Source organism: Amaranthus tricolor, chromosome 9 (assembly GCF_026212465.1).
Source record: "Amaranthus tricolor cultivar Red isolate AtriRed21 chromosome 9, ASM2621246v1, whole genome shotgun sequence".
NCBI lineage: Eukaryota > Viridiplantae > Streptophyta > Magnoliopsida > Caryophyllales > Amaranthaceae > Amaranthus > Amaranthus tricolor.
The window spans coordinates 10,272,920-10,290,696 of NC_080055.1; the positions used below are offsets into that span (position 1 = coordinate 10,272,920).

Genomic DNA, 17,777 nt, shown 5'->3' on the forward strand with positions numbered 1-17,777 from the left:
AAGCTGAGCGATTTAGTGCGGGGATGTATATACAAGTGTTTGGTCAAGTTCCTTAAGCTGAGCAATTTATTGACCGCACTTTCTTTTATGGGTATGAATGTTGTTTTTTTTCCTCCTTAGACCCTGATAATTGTTTCCTATAAGTGAAATACATTGGGTATAATGATGGTGATGACAATTAATATATCAACTTATTCAATTAGATGTAAATTGTAATTTAGTGTTGTGTTATGTCATGTTTATATTTAGATTAGTCAAATTCAATTGGAATTGCTCTAATTAGGTCTTTCTATTTGATATTTCATCTCAATGGGAGGCGCTCCCAATTTCCATCACAACATGCCAAAGAGCAGCATTTCAAAACATAAGTGATAGGTAAATAACACCTCTATTCTAATCAAATAAGTCATTCTCTCTTTTGTCATATATAAATAAAACTTAATTTTTTAGTTGGTAGTGTTTTTTCTTACTTATGCCCTCATGGAATCCAATTATTTACACAATTATAAATAAATTACCACTTTTTTCTTCCGTCCTCCAATGTGGCCCTCTTTCCTTTTCCTTAAAATTGACTCATTATTAATAAGACATTTGATTATGATAGAAGCAAATATGAAAAAAAAGATATGCAACATATCAATATAGCCAAGAAAAAAGTTGAGATTGTCACTCAAAATATATACAGGTTAACTCAAAACAGAATACAAAGATCAGGTAAGCAAAATGTAAAGGACAAGACTCAAAAGAGAATGAAAGAGGGAAAGGAACGTATTCGTTAGGGAAAAGGTAAAGGCTTACGACTGCCAAAAACTCGAAAATCTTGATGTTTTTCTAGTTCTTGTAACTCGTTTTTCTTGTTTGACAGGTTAGCTTAACAGCGAATCCTCCAGACGAAAATAAATGTTAATGCATAGCTTTATCGGCTACAGCAAGTTCAACAGATATAATGAACGTCGATGAGCCAGCAGATCTCAGATATTGGATCTCTCCATTCATTAGCTTCACTAACTTTCTGCTTATCAGCAGACTAATACCCTCTTCAGTTGCATCTCCGCTGCTCTCAAACATCTGTCCGAGTAATTCTTCTGATACGCCTCCGCCTGTATGTAATATCCTGAATAATCATAGACACAACATAGTATTCAGTTGGATCCGATAAACATTTGAAAATCATAAAGGAAATAGACAATAATATACAGCCAAAAAAAAATATTCCAAAGTTTATGACAATTGGCTGTTGGTTAGACAGTTTACTTGCTTCACCATATGGTAGCATTGATTTTTTTGTTAGCTGTTAGGCCAACTGACCCAAAGGGTATCTTTGGTAAACATTAGTTATTGTTTATCGGATGTTTATTAGTGAAAAAATAGGCAAATGGATGTTGTTGGTTGGTTTTTAGTCTGCATTTAAGCTAGCCGGATAAACAAACTGTTCTGGAAGATGTTTGGTAAAATTAAGAATTGGTTGTCGCATGTTTATTATATAAATAGTAAATCAAATAGTCAAAAGCCAATGAAAAAACCAACCATAGTCTTTTCATTTTGGCTTAAAAGCCAACTGAAAGCTGGCTGAATAGCCATTTACAAAACATTTTTTTAGCTTTTTGACCAACCAACAGGTCAAAAGCTTTGCACAGTCAACTTTTGGCAGCTTCTAGTGTCAATGAAAGCTTATATAGTTAAGAATGTACTCTTCAGTGTCAAGTTTACCAGAATTATATTCTGGTTCTTCAATCCCAGCAGATAAGATGTAGACTTTTACATTATCCTTTAAAATATGAGAACAAGTGCTGGATGTAGCTTATATTTTGTGCTCAGTTTAAAAAGTCACTTTCTTAAGAATTAAAGTGAAATCTTTGCATTTTCAGCCTTCTCACAGAACTATTGACAACAAAAGTTAGAATCTTGCTTTTCTAGTAAAGCCCCTCACTAATAACTTCATTTTTCATGTCCAAGGACCAAGGGATAATTTACCCAAATGCAGACAAAAAAGATAAAGTATCTATTTCTTCAAAGAAGTAGATGAGATCAGTGAAATTTTCCCAGACCCACGTATCGAATGTTATGGCCTTTTCATAAGTTTTAGGGAACCCGTTACGTAATTCGTCCCCCTGAGTCAGCTAGCTTTTCTAAATATGTCTGCACCATTTAGTTTGCTACATTTTTTAATAGAAATAGTCCCTATCAGTTTTATAATTTGCATCCGTACATTATTCTCTCTATTAATACCGTCAACACAATTCAATTAATATCAGAGGGACGGAGGGAAATTAGTTATCAACAGTTATACCAGCAATAAACAGGTGTCTTAAATTAAAGCAAACTAATTAAAGGTATGGAAAATGTAGAGTACCTGAATTCCAACTTTCCTAGCTGAACAGATTCCCCTATCTTATCCTTTGCCAAACCAACTTTAAGTCCAATGTGACCTCCAGCAGGTGTAGCATTCACTGCAATCCACAGAAAATCTGCCAGGACTTGCTGAAGCCTTAAGTTATCTCCATACAAAGTCTCCTTTAGGCACTCTTCTGACGACTCGTTCTCTATCCGAACTCCCTTCTCGTTGCTCTTCGTCATTACCTGACTCATTGAAGCTACTAGTACATCTTGGATAGAAAATTCCACCATGTCGAGCTCAAGGTACCTAACACCACCAAATAATCGGTTCAGATAATGAAAATAATTTCCTGCAACACTTGTGTACTTTTATCTATGTTACTCGGACTCTTCATTTTGCTTCACGTATCCGTGTCCGATTCTTGATGCTCGGACATTGGTATGGCACTTAGACACTACATTTTAGACGTAAAAAGAATATTTAGACGTATCTGACACTTGAACATGTACCAGTATTCCTCATCAGTACCCGAGTCCAAGTAACATAGCTTTTACTAGATACTTTACCGAGAGATTTATACTTCAACTTTTGTTCTATAAAACGAGCAGCATAATTGGTACAGATAAAATCACGTACCCGTCAATGATACTATCCAAATCTGAATCTTCTAGGACCTTGTTAAGTTGTCGTTGGCACTGCGCACTTGTATGCAATAGTAACCTTTGCTCGTCTCCCAATTCAGTACCTTCGAGCATCTTTCTAGAGAACATAATGCCTGACAAAGGATTTCGTATCTGTCTTTTCACGTAAGCTAATGCCTTGAGCCTCTTCAGAGCCGCTTGCTCAGCTAGTCGTTGAACATGGAGTGCGTGCTGCAAATCCTGACTAGCGAGCTGCAAGAAGCAAAAAGCGCCAGTGACTGCGCCTTCTCTGTCTAACTTCTTGCTCACACAAAGCAGACATTCAATAAATTTTCCACTACGCGTGAAAAACCCGATTGGGACTTTCTCGGTATCTTGGCCACTCATAGCACCATTCAATACAACACCGAGGTTTACGAATGCTTCCTGATTTTTGAGACGACAGCATGATTTCTGGGTCCCAAAAACTTCCCCTAGTAACATCTTATCGATGACCTCCTCTCGCTTATATCCTGTTAGCTTTGACATTGCAGGGTTCCATTCTGAACACCACCCGAATTCATCTGTTCCAAATATCGGGGGAATCAAGGGGTTCGGATTCTGTACTATTGCTTTATAATCTCCTTCAATTCGTGTGAACTTGTCCATAACTGATTTCTGACCAGTTATATCCTGAGCAATGAAACATACCCCGATAACATTTCCATTGACATCCTTGCTTGCACAAGCATTCACAACTAAGCTGATGGGACCGTCTACCATTGATTGGTGCCTTTTGATCTCGAACTGAACATTTTTCTCCTCTTTTCCTGAAGAAAGAACCAATACAAAAACACTAAGAAAATTTCAATGAAAAAGAAGTCCAGCCTACAATACCATATGTGCCAAAAACAATCGAAGTTTTTAAACAAACAGAATAAGACGAACCTTGAAGTGCTGATTGCAACAGATTCCTGACCGTATCAATAGATGAGTCTTCAACTAGTGCTGCTATATGTTTTCCAACAGCGCCAGTTACTGGAAGCCTGGTGAGCTCAGAAATTTTGGTGTTCCAACCATTAACAAGTCCATCAGAATCAACTGCAAAAATGGGGACGGTGGCTGTTTCAATCAAGCGCACCATCTCGCTGGTCACTGCTTCAAGCTCCCGAATGCCATCGATTTTGAGATCGCTGATTTTAGAATGGATTACAGATGTATTTAAGTCTGCGGCTTCCATAGCTTTGAAAGTATTTCTAAGAATAAGCTGCAATGAATGGATTGCATCCATTTCAAAATCCTTCCAAGGTACACTCCTGTTCTTCACAACCTCAAGGAAAGCCTTGAATGATGATCTTGGGTGCATCTTCGATCCATCATCCTTCTCACCTGGATGATGTTTAGCACCACCCCATTTAATCTCCGCAGCAGTGTGGGACCGGAACCAAAAGAGCATATCTTTCATCGTAATTCGGACAGCAGCCATCCCACACACAGAATCCCCAAGAGCAAGAGCTCCTGGATACCCAGCATCGTACAAACTATCCGTGCTTAACCCTGTCGAATCTTTGTGATCAAGGGACAGCCACACAGCGATATCTTTAATTTGGTAGTCGGTTGGAGTGACCCCAAGTTTCCATAACTTATTGTTGTACAAAAGTGCGGCCCCATCACACTTGACAAGATCCATAATGTTTGGACTTTGCGTTACTATACCTAACGGAGCATCCCTCATCAGCATATCACAGAGAAGAGTCTGAGTTCTGAGGATTTTCTTCTCGAGGTATTGGTTTTCCAACTCTAGTTCTTTATTCACATGGATGGCGAATACTTGAGCCAGAAACTCGCATGCATAACGCAAAGGGAATGGGACAAACCTTGGCGACGTGTGATGGCAGACAACTAAACCCCATAGCCTCTTTCTCTTTTGTTGGGGCTGTGGAGTAGAGCCATTGTTTTCTTCATCCTCATCGTTGACAACAACAGCCATAACTAAGGATCCAATAGAGTTCATATTCTCCATGTATTGAGCGTGACAACCATGTGGCGCTCTGAGCGTTGAACCACATAGAGTCAAGTCGAAAGGAAGCTTCTCGTCCTGGATCACCTGCACATATTTTGCGCGGCAATCACATATCAGACGAACTTTATTTTTCATAAACAAGAATCGAGCAGCCTGTGGAATATCAGTTGCTGGATAATGCAATCCTAGGTATGGGTCGAGGCCAGGTTTTGTAATCTCAGACACAACTTCTCCGTGATCATCATCATGAAATTTGTATGCCATTACCCTGTCATATCCTGTCAACTCGAACACCTCCTGAACCATGGTATCAACAAGTTTGCTGAGATTTCCACTCGGCAAAGATTGCAAACGAGTAATTGCTTTGGCTGCAAGCTTGTACGATTGCAGGGCACCAGCAGCTGTCATGGGAACTTCATACGGCTTCACGGGTTCAAAGTCAATGACCAAGCTGCCTGTTACCCTGTGGATGATCGCATAGAAAGGCTTCCCGGATGTTTTGCAATGAACTAAGATTGGATTTAAAAGAGATACATCGGCAAATCCTAACGCCTTTTGCAACGCAGAAGCGCTTGGAGCAGTGAATATAGTCCTCACATCAGTTCCAATCCCAATTACCGGATGATCCCCTACACTTGGGACAGCATGGCTAACCATTGTAAGCATTTCTGGGGCATTCTCGCTATACGCAACTACCCTAAAAGTCTTCTCATCGAGGGCAAGCAAGCATCCGAAAGGCTGAATTAGTTTTCCTTTCTGTATCTGCATGAGATAAGATGAGGTAACCTTATCGGACCTAGGAGGCTGTTTTCCTCCACCAGAGCTAGTAGCACGAACAGAACTAGAGTAGTCAAAATCACTGCTGGAGTCCTCAAAATCTGCATGAAGCTTTGCATCAACAATAGTCTGAGCCATAATCCTAGCACTGTGTTTCGAGCGTCCAGAATTACTGGACCCTTGACTTGGCGTTGAAGAAGACATTCTGATGAAAATCTGATAAAAGCAACTGTAATAACCCATTAGACTGATAATGAATCTATGCTAAAATCAACAACTAAAAGCCGGTAAAGGAAAAACTCGTATACAGAAATTCATGCAGCGAGAAAGGAGAAAAGTAGTTTGCATTTTCTAACCCGAACTACAATCTATGAACATATAGTCATATTATGGTGGAAGCAGGGGCGGAAGGAGGGGGTGACTAAGTAAGGCCACCCTGAATCCCCACCCCCAAACTTATGAATTCTCATTTTCGTATTTGGATTTGGACCCTCCAATAACTATGGTTCGGCTTTTCGACCCTCCCTTACTAAGATACAATTATAATTTGGCTTTTCAGCACTTTGGCTTCCCCACTAGGTGGAAGGAAAGGAGATATTGCTTCAAGCTGATATTGTTGATTCGATTCAGCGAACAGTTCAAATAAGCATACTCTTACATAAAAAAACATACTTTAATCTTTTCTTTGTGACCATTCCAACTAGTTCAATCATATGTTCTATATGTGCTAAACAAGGTAATAAAAATTTGCTACAAAATTTTAATGGCCAATGCCATCTCTTAGGTAAAGTGATATAATTTTTAATGAATATTTTTGAAGAAAATGGAACATTTGAGCTAGTGTTGCCATGGACATGGACTATCACTTTCTATGCATAGTTACATGTATATAAAATTTATCATTATAGCCTACCAAATAACAAACATTGAGACAAACCTAGTGATTCAAATACCTAATACGATACTCTCTCTTCTTTAAGATTATTTTATTTGTTTTATATGCTGCACAATTTAATTTTTTCATCAAACGACTCGAAGCATGGCTTAGGTAGACTCGGACCTAGATTCTCGTGACATCGACTATCAAAGAGAACTTACTACTTCAACTACTCCAAAGAGTTCAATCGGATTATAAGTTGCGAAGTACAAAAGTCATAACTAGATATTGAGAGGATACAAGTAAACCTCATAGAAATTTAGCACCATAGGAATGACAAGTGTCATATGATTGATTACGGTAATTTTAGGCTATTTTTGGACCCATTTGAGCAAATTGCAAATTTTAGAAAATGAATCTTTTAGCGAATTATATTACAATGGTACAATACAAAGCAACAAAAGAGAATTAATCCCACCATGTATCCTTTAAATGCATTACAATACACCATAAAAATCAAAACTTCATCGTATTTCATACATACATGTCATTACCTTACTGTCAGTTTCGATAAGTGGCTCCCACTTATACGGGATTTAAAAGATCTTGAGAGGTCGAATATACGCTAACATTACCTTTGAAACAAGCTATTTCTTATTGACTCACCAATCACAAACTATAAAATTACGTGTCAAAATAGATTATTTCATTTAGTGGCTCCCGCTAAACGGAACTTGAGGTTGAATCTAAGCTACCTTACACACAAGGTTGTTAAACAATCAAATTGACATATATGTAAAATTATTCCAATCAAAGTAAATACAAATAGATCACATTTTATGATAAGCAACTTGAAAGAAAGGATTAAATATCTAACCTTTGAGCAAAGCCAAGCTTCCAACTGAAATACCCAATAACTGAAATACAGCAGCAAACAAGTTAAGCAAGAACAAACAAATAAAAAAGCAAAAATTCAGCTGAAATACTACAAGTTTTTGAAAACCCAACTCAACCCACTTGACAAAGATGGGAACTTGAAAGTTTCCAACACCAAATTCCCAATAAATCAATTCAAATTAAATGATCTTACTTAGGGATACAAGAAAAAAGGGACCACCTTTAAGAATTTTCTGAATAAAAAGCCTCAATCTTTGTGCAAAAGCAGTACTATTGTTGGAACAAAAGAGAGAAAAAGGGTTACTATAGATAGAAAATGAAGGGTATAATTGAAGAGTAAGGAACACCAACCAAAACAGAACATGTAATAGAGATTTGATTTGTCATTGATATAAGTGTGTAAGTGTTTATGGGGAGAAGAAAAGAAAAATATAGCAAGGACAGATGGGAAAATGATGGTTAAATTGTAGAGATTGAAAGAAAGAGTTAACAGGAAATGGAGTTGCAGAATCAAATAATTGTAAGATGGGTAGACAAGGAAATTGGAATAGTATTACTAACTAGAGTAAAATATGTACGGATAATGTCTAGAATGGGCTTATTTATCTACTAGTGGCTCGTGGGGACACCCTTTGTCTAGGAAATACACATGATTATTATTATTATATGCAATAATAATAAGAACTAATTGCTTGGATAGTTGTAAAATACTAATTGACAAAAGTGATTTTGTCGGGAAAACTATTCTACTTATAGCAAGTTTGTGTAATTTCTGTTGGTTTGTTCATAAGTGTTACTTTGGCCTTTTTTTTCTCTTTTTTACATTTTACAAAATTTACTTTAAAACAAAAAAAATTATACATATAGATTATCAACGCTTATTGATGCTATATTTGAGTATATTTATACATTGAGACTTAATCTTCAATCATATATTATACTGAAAAGCTTGGAAGATTTTAAGTGTCACAACTAAAGACAGTTCTGTCAAATGAAACTCATTTATTGGCTAAAAAAATAACATGACATTTGATTTTGAGTGATATCTCTACTCTGTACCATTAAAGTATCTTTGACTAGCATTTATTAGAGTCAACTTGAGTAAAATAGAGAATATAATATACTGTATAATATATTGCTGACAATTTTCAAAATTACAGAGTTAATTTATACATATAAGTATATAATTGTTAAAAATGAGTATCTCTACTGCATTCTCTGACTTTATTTTTTAATACTATATGTTTATATATGTCGATGCTAAAAATTGTTTATTGCACGAGTTTCTACACTAGTTTTGTATAATAGTTTTAACATTAATAATACTCATGCATATAGTTGTAGGCAATGCCATAGATTGGCCATCTTAGAGTAACGGTGACATCACATATGATGCACATTAATGTGTGCATAGAGATGTGAAATTCTATGGGTGAATTAAATGTGATTTAATGTGTATTTTAGTGTGTTAAATGTATATATTATGTTAGAAGTGACTTAAACATATATTGTAATGGTGATGTTAATGGGATGATGAATGCACTTAATGAGAAGTTTAAAAGACTAAGAATCTAATTCCATACTAGGTACTTGAACAAGACAATCAAAGAATCCAAAGCTCCTTGAACGTGCATAAAAATACGAAGCAAATAGTAGGCTCTAGAAGACTATGCTCGAACGAGCACATGAGAAGCTCAAACAAGCACATGGAAAGCTCGAACGAGCACATTATGCTGTTACACAAAAACTACTAGATAAACCTGCTCGAACGAGCACTGTGTTGGCTCAAACGAGCATGCTGACCAGTGGGCTTTAGATGTTGTTTTGTGAATGTTTTGTATTCTAGTGCTCATTATTATGCGATGATTCTTGGCCTTAATTGTGTATACTCATTAATGTATAATCTCCTATAAATAGAGAGCTCATATGCCTATTGTAAATCATTAAACACAAACCCCTAAACCTAAACACATAACCTATAATCTCTTACTCTCAATTATAATACGTTGTTGTAGGAGTTCTTGGAACTCCATTATTCTAGTATAAGCAAGGAAACTGCACACCTCCAAGGATATAGCCTATATTTGGTGAATCTCGTAAATACTTGTGTCCATTCTTTGCGTTTTTTTTTTCCTTCAAACATTGTTATTTCATTAAAGTGTTATTTATTCATCAAGATACTTCATACCTTCGATCTTAGTAATATTAGAGTTTGAGAATAGTTTCTTAGACTCGAATCTACTCTCATCTCAAGCTAGATTAAGCTTTTGACGATTAAAAAAACATTCGATCTTCATAAATTAATATTCCAACCATTTAGTTTTATATTAAGTTGACGTTATCATTTAATACTCCAACAGCAACTCGTCTTATATGTGATTGTCATATCATGAAATGAGTTTATATAATTAGTTGATTTATTTTACTGATGACCTTAAAATTATAAATAATTATTTTAATTTACTAAATTTCTACATAAAAATGTCACATTAAAAATTTGTGTTCAAAGTGATAAAATGAAATCTAAAGTGAAAGTGGGTTTGAAGAGAAACAAATGAAATCCCATGTCTTTTTATGAGGGGGGGTGGGACTTAACATTAAGGATAAAATTAGGAAATAAAAAATAGGAAAAGGATGAGGAGAGATATGGGCTAAAATTGGAAAGAATAGAGGAGGTGGACAAAAAGATAAGGAAAGGCACGAGCTATGATCTATGGCCAGCCTATCGGGCGTCTGCGTCACGTGCGCACTTCCACAACTAACTGCTCACTGACCCCCCAATCCATACCATACCATACTCCATACCCTACTTTTGGTTCTCCATTGGCGGTTTCTCTTTCCTTCATAGATTGGAAATCTCTCTTTTCAAATCCCAATATTTTTTTTAATTAAAAAATTATTTCTCTCTTACACTATAGAATCTAATAAAAAAATTGTAAAACGAACATGACATTCTCATAGTAATTTGCCATATAAAATAATTTTTACTAAAATTAACATTAATATATTCCTTAGTATTATATAGTATATCACAATAAAATATATTCTTTGAAATTTTCTTGGAATATTTATTTTTGAATTTAAAAGCTACATAAGATTTCCAATTAAAATTTCATAGAATATATATTTGCTTTTTTATGTTTCTTCGTCAATATTTTAATTTTTAAAATATTTCATCAAGAAACAAAATTATAATAATTAAAAATTCTTTTGAGAATGACAAAGAATCATTAAGATTATGATACGTTGTTGGAAGATTATCCAAATTTACCTCAAAAGCATGGAAACTTTAATTAATACTTATACAAACAATTCAATTTGTTTTCATTAAAAGCATTATGTATTCTAAATTCTCTACTATCATTTATATTTAAATATACTTTTATACTAATAATTACATGTATTGCACGACTTTCTATACTAGTAAATTATTTGTGCTAAATATTTTATCAATATTTTTAAGTTGCTAATGTATTCACCATTAGATTTTCTTAATTATAGGGCTAACCAAGAGCGGAAGAGTTAGACCAGAGTTGAAACTATGAGCTTTTCTATAAAGTAATATTTGCTCTATAGTTAGACAAAACTCGATTTTCTTACTTTATAATGCTAGATAGGTGTGGAAATGTTGAGTGTCATGTTAATGAATTATTACTACTTTTATTTAATCCTTTTAAATTTACATATGACTCAAATCTTAATAAGAGAAAGTAAAACTATAATCTTCGTTTTAACTTTATAACTAGCAAAATAGTTGAAAAGTTTTTAATAAAAAATGTACAAGTTAAGATATAAATAAAAAGTATAAAAAGGAACTATGGGTTGTGTATATTGGTGGTGATGTTGAAATGCTGCTCTTAAATAAATTCATCTATTCGCTATAATTACTGAAAATAAACTCAATTATTATTTATTCTTAATTCTTGACTTACAAAGAAATTTTAAAGATTGTTATAAATAAAAAGTCAGTTTATTTTTAGCAAAAATACTAATAAGTGAATTTATTTAAAAATAAATAATAAATGAGTTTATTTTCAGCGAATCAAATACAATTTTGTCTATTTCTATTAACAATTTACCCTAAACTCAAAATTAATTTTTATATCTATTAAAGTACATACAATTTGAGGAATTTAGTTTAATGGGGGTTGTCTCTTTTTCCTAGCTCTTTCCTACTGTAAATCTATCATAATTTATCATGTACCAAAAAAATGGTATAAATATAATGAATAGAAGTATGTATATGTAGTCTTAGCTTGTACCAAACCTTAATCAATACTACCTCCTATTCAGCCTAAATGTCTCATTTGATTTTTGGCACTATTCACTTATCACTCTTAATTTGTATTTTACTCTTAATCAATAAGTTAAAACATAGTCATGTGGAATCTTATTTGATTCGTCTCAATACAAGGATTATTAATATCAACTTTTTATAATTTTTAATTAAGAATAATTTAAGATATTAAAGGTTAAAATATTACCTCGACAAGTGTGAAAAGTCAAATGAGATATTTAAGTTGAATAGGAGGGAGTAATATTTAGAGCAGTGAACCTTGTATAATAATAGGGCCTAATGACTAAAAATGCACAATTATTTTTGAGCTTGTTTTATATGTTTTATTTTATTTTTTTTTAAGAAAATGTAAGAACCTAAACATAAGAAATTAAGCTAAAACAAAAGTTAATCTAAACTAATATCTAAGGTCTCATTTGAGTAGGATTCTATATGCATTCAAACACCTTATATGGGTTATATCCTCTTCTACAACCTATGGATGCTAATAAAGCAAGTAACCAAGTAGATTATTAATATTGAGTTAAAGTTTAATTTGATTAGACTAAAAAAATTCCAATCCAAACTTGATGAACTTAAAATCTTTTAACTCAGAAGTGGGCTCAACTCATTACAATATACTTTCATTGTTTCTTAAAGTTTTTATAAGAAATTTTCACGGACATTAAGAAAAATAGAATCTTTTATATAGTGGATGGAGTATTATTTAATTGAATAATAAATTAGATGAAGGAAAAGTGTGGACCATAAACATTTAACAAATACTAAAAAAAAGTAAGTGGAAAATATATGGAGACCACAACTAATGAAAAAATGTTTTTATAAAGTTAGTGGAAAAATATAAGGATCATAAAAAATATAAAAATGTTAAAATGAATTAGTGGAAGATATGTAAACACCAAGGCGTTCAAGGCATTATTTAAATATTAACATGAGGATAAATAAGGTTATTTTTGTCTTAAATTTGTGAGATAATAGAAAGATTCTTTATGAAAACAACAAATAAAATACTCAAAATGACAAATGAGAATTGATCAAGGAACAAAGAGAGTAATATTAAGCCATGAATGATGATCTTGGGCTTTACCTTTCATCAAAAGTTGTATGCCTACTAAGATGTCCATGGACCAAAGGCTCAAGATAAGTTGACTTAGGACATGTTCGATATGAACTTTTTAGGTTCGCATAAGAGATTCACTTTTTTCCAATTATTTAAGGTTTGTTATGTGATTGGTTTAACCTATTTCTTTTATAATGTAATGGATACCTCTAAATTGTTATCACTTATTTCTCATTAGAAATTAATTCCTTTTATTTGTTTCGCTCTTTTTCTTCTCATTTTTTACATCTCTCTATACCATATGTACAATTAATAATAACACTTAATATTACCATTATCTTTCTTTATACATTTTCTGTTTTAGTATATTTTTATTTGTCCTACCAAGGACTAGTGAGAATTGCCATATGGAGCAAACTAAGAAATTTTTTTTTTATAAAACCTCTTAATAGTGTTAACGTGAGTTTATTTTAAACTATTTCTCTAAAAAAACAGGAAATGGAGTACGAACATTTTGAAATGTGGCTAATGAATTTGCCAATTTGAAACTTCAATTGCACTAATGTACTCCCCATCGTTCTTAAGTTTGCTACAAAATGCTAAGTTTTTAATTAGTACAAGTTTAGACAAGTTTAGGGCACTTCTTAAATTAAAGAGAAATTTTACGTGGTAATCCTGAGATATTGGGTTTTCCACATGGTAACCAAAGTTTTTTAAAATTCACGAGTTAATCCTGAGTTTTACCCAATTAAACTTCTATGACCTTTTTACTCAAAAAACTGTTTCAGAGAGTCAATCATCCCAAAGATCACTATCCCCTAATTCCCCAATTTCTGTAATTTTTCGACCTCTAATTCTCTAATCTTAATTCCTAAATTTCTCAAAGTTTGACAACAAATTTGAACATTCAACTGTTGGTGGATGAATTTCGAAAGTTTTTAGGTTAATTTCATTTGGTTTACCCATGAGTTTCGTTTGGTTGAGCAAGCAATAAAGGTGAGTAACTTGAATTTAGAGGAGTTCGGGAAATTTTTCGTCAAACTTTGAGAAATTGGGGAAATAAGGGTTGGAAACTAAAAGAAGTTGAGGAATTAGGGTTAGAAAATAAAGGAAAATATGAGCTTTGGATGATTTTCGATGTTTGAATCTCAAAAACATGGGAACACTTATTGCAAATAAACGGTTTCCTAACATCTTTTGGGTAAAAAAGTTCACGGAGGTTTAATTGGGTAGACCTCAGGGTTACCGCGTGGATTTAAAAAAAACTTTGGTTACCATGTGGAAAACCCAATACCTCAGGGTTACCATATGAAATTTCTCTAAATTAAAATTGTAACAACCCGATTTACCGTTGACTGAGTAAACAAAGTCATCATAGGGTTCATTTCCCAAGAAACTTAAATCACACTTCTAAAACTTGAGTAAAGGGGTCACCAGCTCTTTAACGTAATTAACTCAGCTAATTTTCAAACCAAACATCTAACTAAAACATAAGGTAATCATACAAATATACAATTCACTTCGAGTCCAATATAACCAACACAACCAAGACTAATATACATCTATAAAAAAACCTTATATAAAACTATAAATTCCCACGTGCTCAGCTCAAAATGACATCCTTGGCACTCTAATCAACATCACTAACCCATCATTCCCGGCCGATTCCGATCTGTAATCAAACTAAAATTTGAAAACAATAGAGGATCAAATTAAACTGAATGAGAAGTAACAATCCAAAACAATAAAACACAGTAATTCAAAAGAAAGGTTTAAAAGGAACATCAGTTTCCTAGATCTATGTGCGCACAGAGAATCTAGTTGAGAGGAACATTCATAGCTCTAAGGCTATGTCACTCTCGGTTAAGGCTAGTCAATATTTGAATGACAATTCACCTCAAAACAGGGGAGTAGGAGACAATGTCTCACCACTCTGTCAATGACCAGCTCGTAACCCGATCCATTGACCATATCAATATTAGCATAATCATTTATAAACAAATTTATCTCAACAATATAAATTTCACAAACTTTAATAAAACATTTTCAAAAACTGTAGTCTGGCCAGACCCCTTTTTAAGGGACTGCTACTACTCACCAAAGATGCTTCAAGGAGCTAAGTCTGTTTCTCCGCGATCGCTAGAAAGTTTCCTCGATGACGTCGTCCCCTAGGGCATAACAAACATAACATCACAAAAACGCGTTCGATACTACAATCTAGGTTTATTTAACTCATTGCATCTCCTCCTAGCCACCGCACCTTAACTAAGACTTTATTCTTAATACTCCAACAACTCATGCCATGAGGTCATTTCTAAGCAATTAAAAGAATCTAAGGTTGTTAATATTCTCCTAGAGGATTCTCAATACTCGTTATCTTCTTTATACATCTAACTAACAAATATAACCATTTTAGTCCATTAAAGTATTCAAAAGACTACTACACATCTAAGATCACTAACTACTCAAATTTAGTTGTGAGAATTAGCTTTTACTACAATTACAATTTCACAACTAGGTTCATATCACCACTTTGACCATATTTAGTAATAACAAAATTTCAATTCCAATCCTCACCACCACATATAAACCATCAAAATTCTACGAATTCATTCTAACAATCATCATCTTCCCATTATATCCTAAGTTGTCCAATTTTACATATTATAGACACAAAAATAAGTATTTTCTCTACAATCCTCAAGTTCACAAGTATTCAGTGTTTCATCCAAGAGCATCAATTTATTCGATTATTCCTCATTATCATTACTTGCCACAACTCCTAATTTCTAATAATAATTCAATAACTCAATACAACATATCCAGCTACAAATCTCAATCAACAAGACTCATCTAATTAATTTATATAAATTTCAAGATTCCTCAAAATTTAGGGCTTAATACATGGTAAAGGAATATGCAAATGAAAGTATGCCAATGAAATCAACCTCATATGAATAAAACATAAACATTGAGAAAGAAGAGAAAAGAAATCAAGAAGGGTTTGCCTTCTGTTTTGATGACCAGCAAGGAACACAACAAAACAGGCTTCAAAAATTGATGTTTGTCTTGAATTTTCGATGCTTAAAAATGGTTCAATTGCTATCTTGCTAATTTCTACTTCAATAGAATAAAATCCTACAAGGATGTTGATATTACATGAAATTCCAATCAAAGATGGCTAGGGTTCGAATCTTGAGAAGAAAATCATAATATTAAAGAAGAATAGAATAAATTTACACATAGAACTTGACACCAACAATCAACAAGAAGAGTAGGGCATCCATGGAACTTGGTTTACTCAAAAATCAATGGATTGAATGAGGAAGATGAGTGTAATTTTGGGTTGTATGTATGAGGAAAAAGGGAAAGGGTTTAGTGGGTAATTAGAATAAGTGAGATGAGGGAGAAGAAATGTTGGGGTAATGGGGTTACTGGGCACGAAAGGGGTTTTGGGTATTTTAATTATATATATATATATATATATATATATATATATATATATATATATATATATATATATATATATATATATATATATATATATATATATATATATATATATATATATATATATATATATATACACACATATATATATACACACACACACACACATATATATATTATTAAACTTACTTAACTTACTTGATTCATGGTAAATTTTCTAATTGGTTTAAAGCCTAATATGATTTTATTTATTTTAAATTTCCGAATGTTACAAAAATACAGGTGATATTAACCATTTAAATAAAAAAATATTTTCTCTAAAAAAAGTGTGAATGTCCTTGTTAATAAATCTCAAAACAATTGTTAAATCTAATACTTTTTTATTCATCATAAATCGAATTTTTTTATAGATTAAAATTAAAGTTATATCAAACAAAAAACGTAACATAAAGTGTAAGGGGATAGCTAGGGAGGAACATGAGATTTAAAACCCCTCAAATCACTAAGTTACATATCCTAACCAAGAGCCGAATCGACGTTTCAATTCCAAGTCAATAAAGAACACAAATTCACATTTAAAATACTTTCATTGAGAGACAATTTGAAATTGGTCTATACAGCCTAATAAAATTGATCAAACCATCCATTTTCGTATGTAAAATAGTGATTTTTAACTGTTTAACGTTTAACACGTCATTTTAAACGTTAAAATTGAGATAATCATAATAAAATACTCACTTTTTAAATTTTGTTTCCATAATTAATATGTCACATCATGAGACGGTATAATACAAGAGTTGCTCAAACAATTAATAAGCTAGTGTAATGTATAGGCCCAACAAATATAAAAATTAAAACCTATGGCCGAAGCCCCAAACTAATAAAAGAACAAAACCCTTCTTTTGGTGAGCATAACATGCTGTTCATTCCTCAGCAACTTATGCAAGCACACAATTATCGATATCAATGGCTTTTCATCCCTCCATCCTCTATTACTTGGTCTAATTTGATAACCATTAGAGACTAACTCTCCCTCTTATTGAAAGACAGTCATGAGGTGAATATTTGACTTTTTTTGCCTCTTAGAGACAATTAAATGATCTACATACATCTAATCAAGTTGAGAAAAACTATCAACACTCCCTAAAGGTAGTGAAGTATACCAAGATAGAGCCTAGTTTAGGTGGTAGAAAAGAACTTGCAAAGGAGAGCCTCAATACACATGTAGTACTGACTGTCATATGAGCCTGTTATAATTTTACGTGTTTGTGTGGGTCTTGGGTTCCATGAAAGGATACTAAGTAGGTATTTTAACCCTACTCATGTTAGGAGTAGCCAAGGTTCGAGCAGACTAAGTAGGGTTGGGATGAAATGATGGTAGTTGTCGTTCCGAGATGTTATGATGTGAATTGTCATTGCCTCTAGTGGGTTGATGAGA

At 33.2% G+C, this 17,777-nt stretch overlaps 1 protein-coding gene across 2 annotated transcripts; it reads right to left on the reverse strand.

Annotated features, from left to right (window-relative positions):
- Positions 1–502: 502 nt before the first annotated feature.
- Positions 503–8,095, reverse strand: LOC130823137 (phytochrome A-like). Of its 2 annotated transcripts, none has more exons than XM_057687759.1 (6): positions 7,753–8,095; positions 7,513–7,552; positions 3,907–5,974; positions 2,975–3,788; positions 2,354–2,644; positions 503–1,114 (listed from the first exon to the last, which is right to left on the reverse strand). In XM_057687759.1, exons 3-6 carry the CDS (start codon positions 5,960–5,962, stop codon positions 904–906), a joined length of 3,372 nt encoding a protein of 1,123 aa, XP_057543742.1. In that variant the 5' UTR covers positions 5,963–5,974; positions 7,513–7,552; positions 7,753–8,095; the 3' UTR covers positions 503–903. The 2 variants fall into 2 exon arrangements, with proteins under 2 accessions (XP_057543742.1, XP_057543743.1); XM_057687760.1 differs by having other exon boundaries at positions 504–1,114; positions 3,907–5,987; positions 7,753–7,912.
- Positions 8,096–17,777: the final 9,682 nt, after the last annotated feature.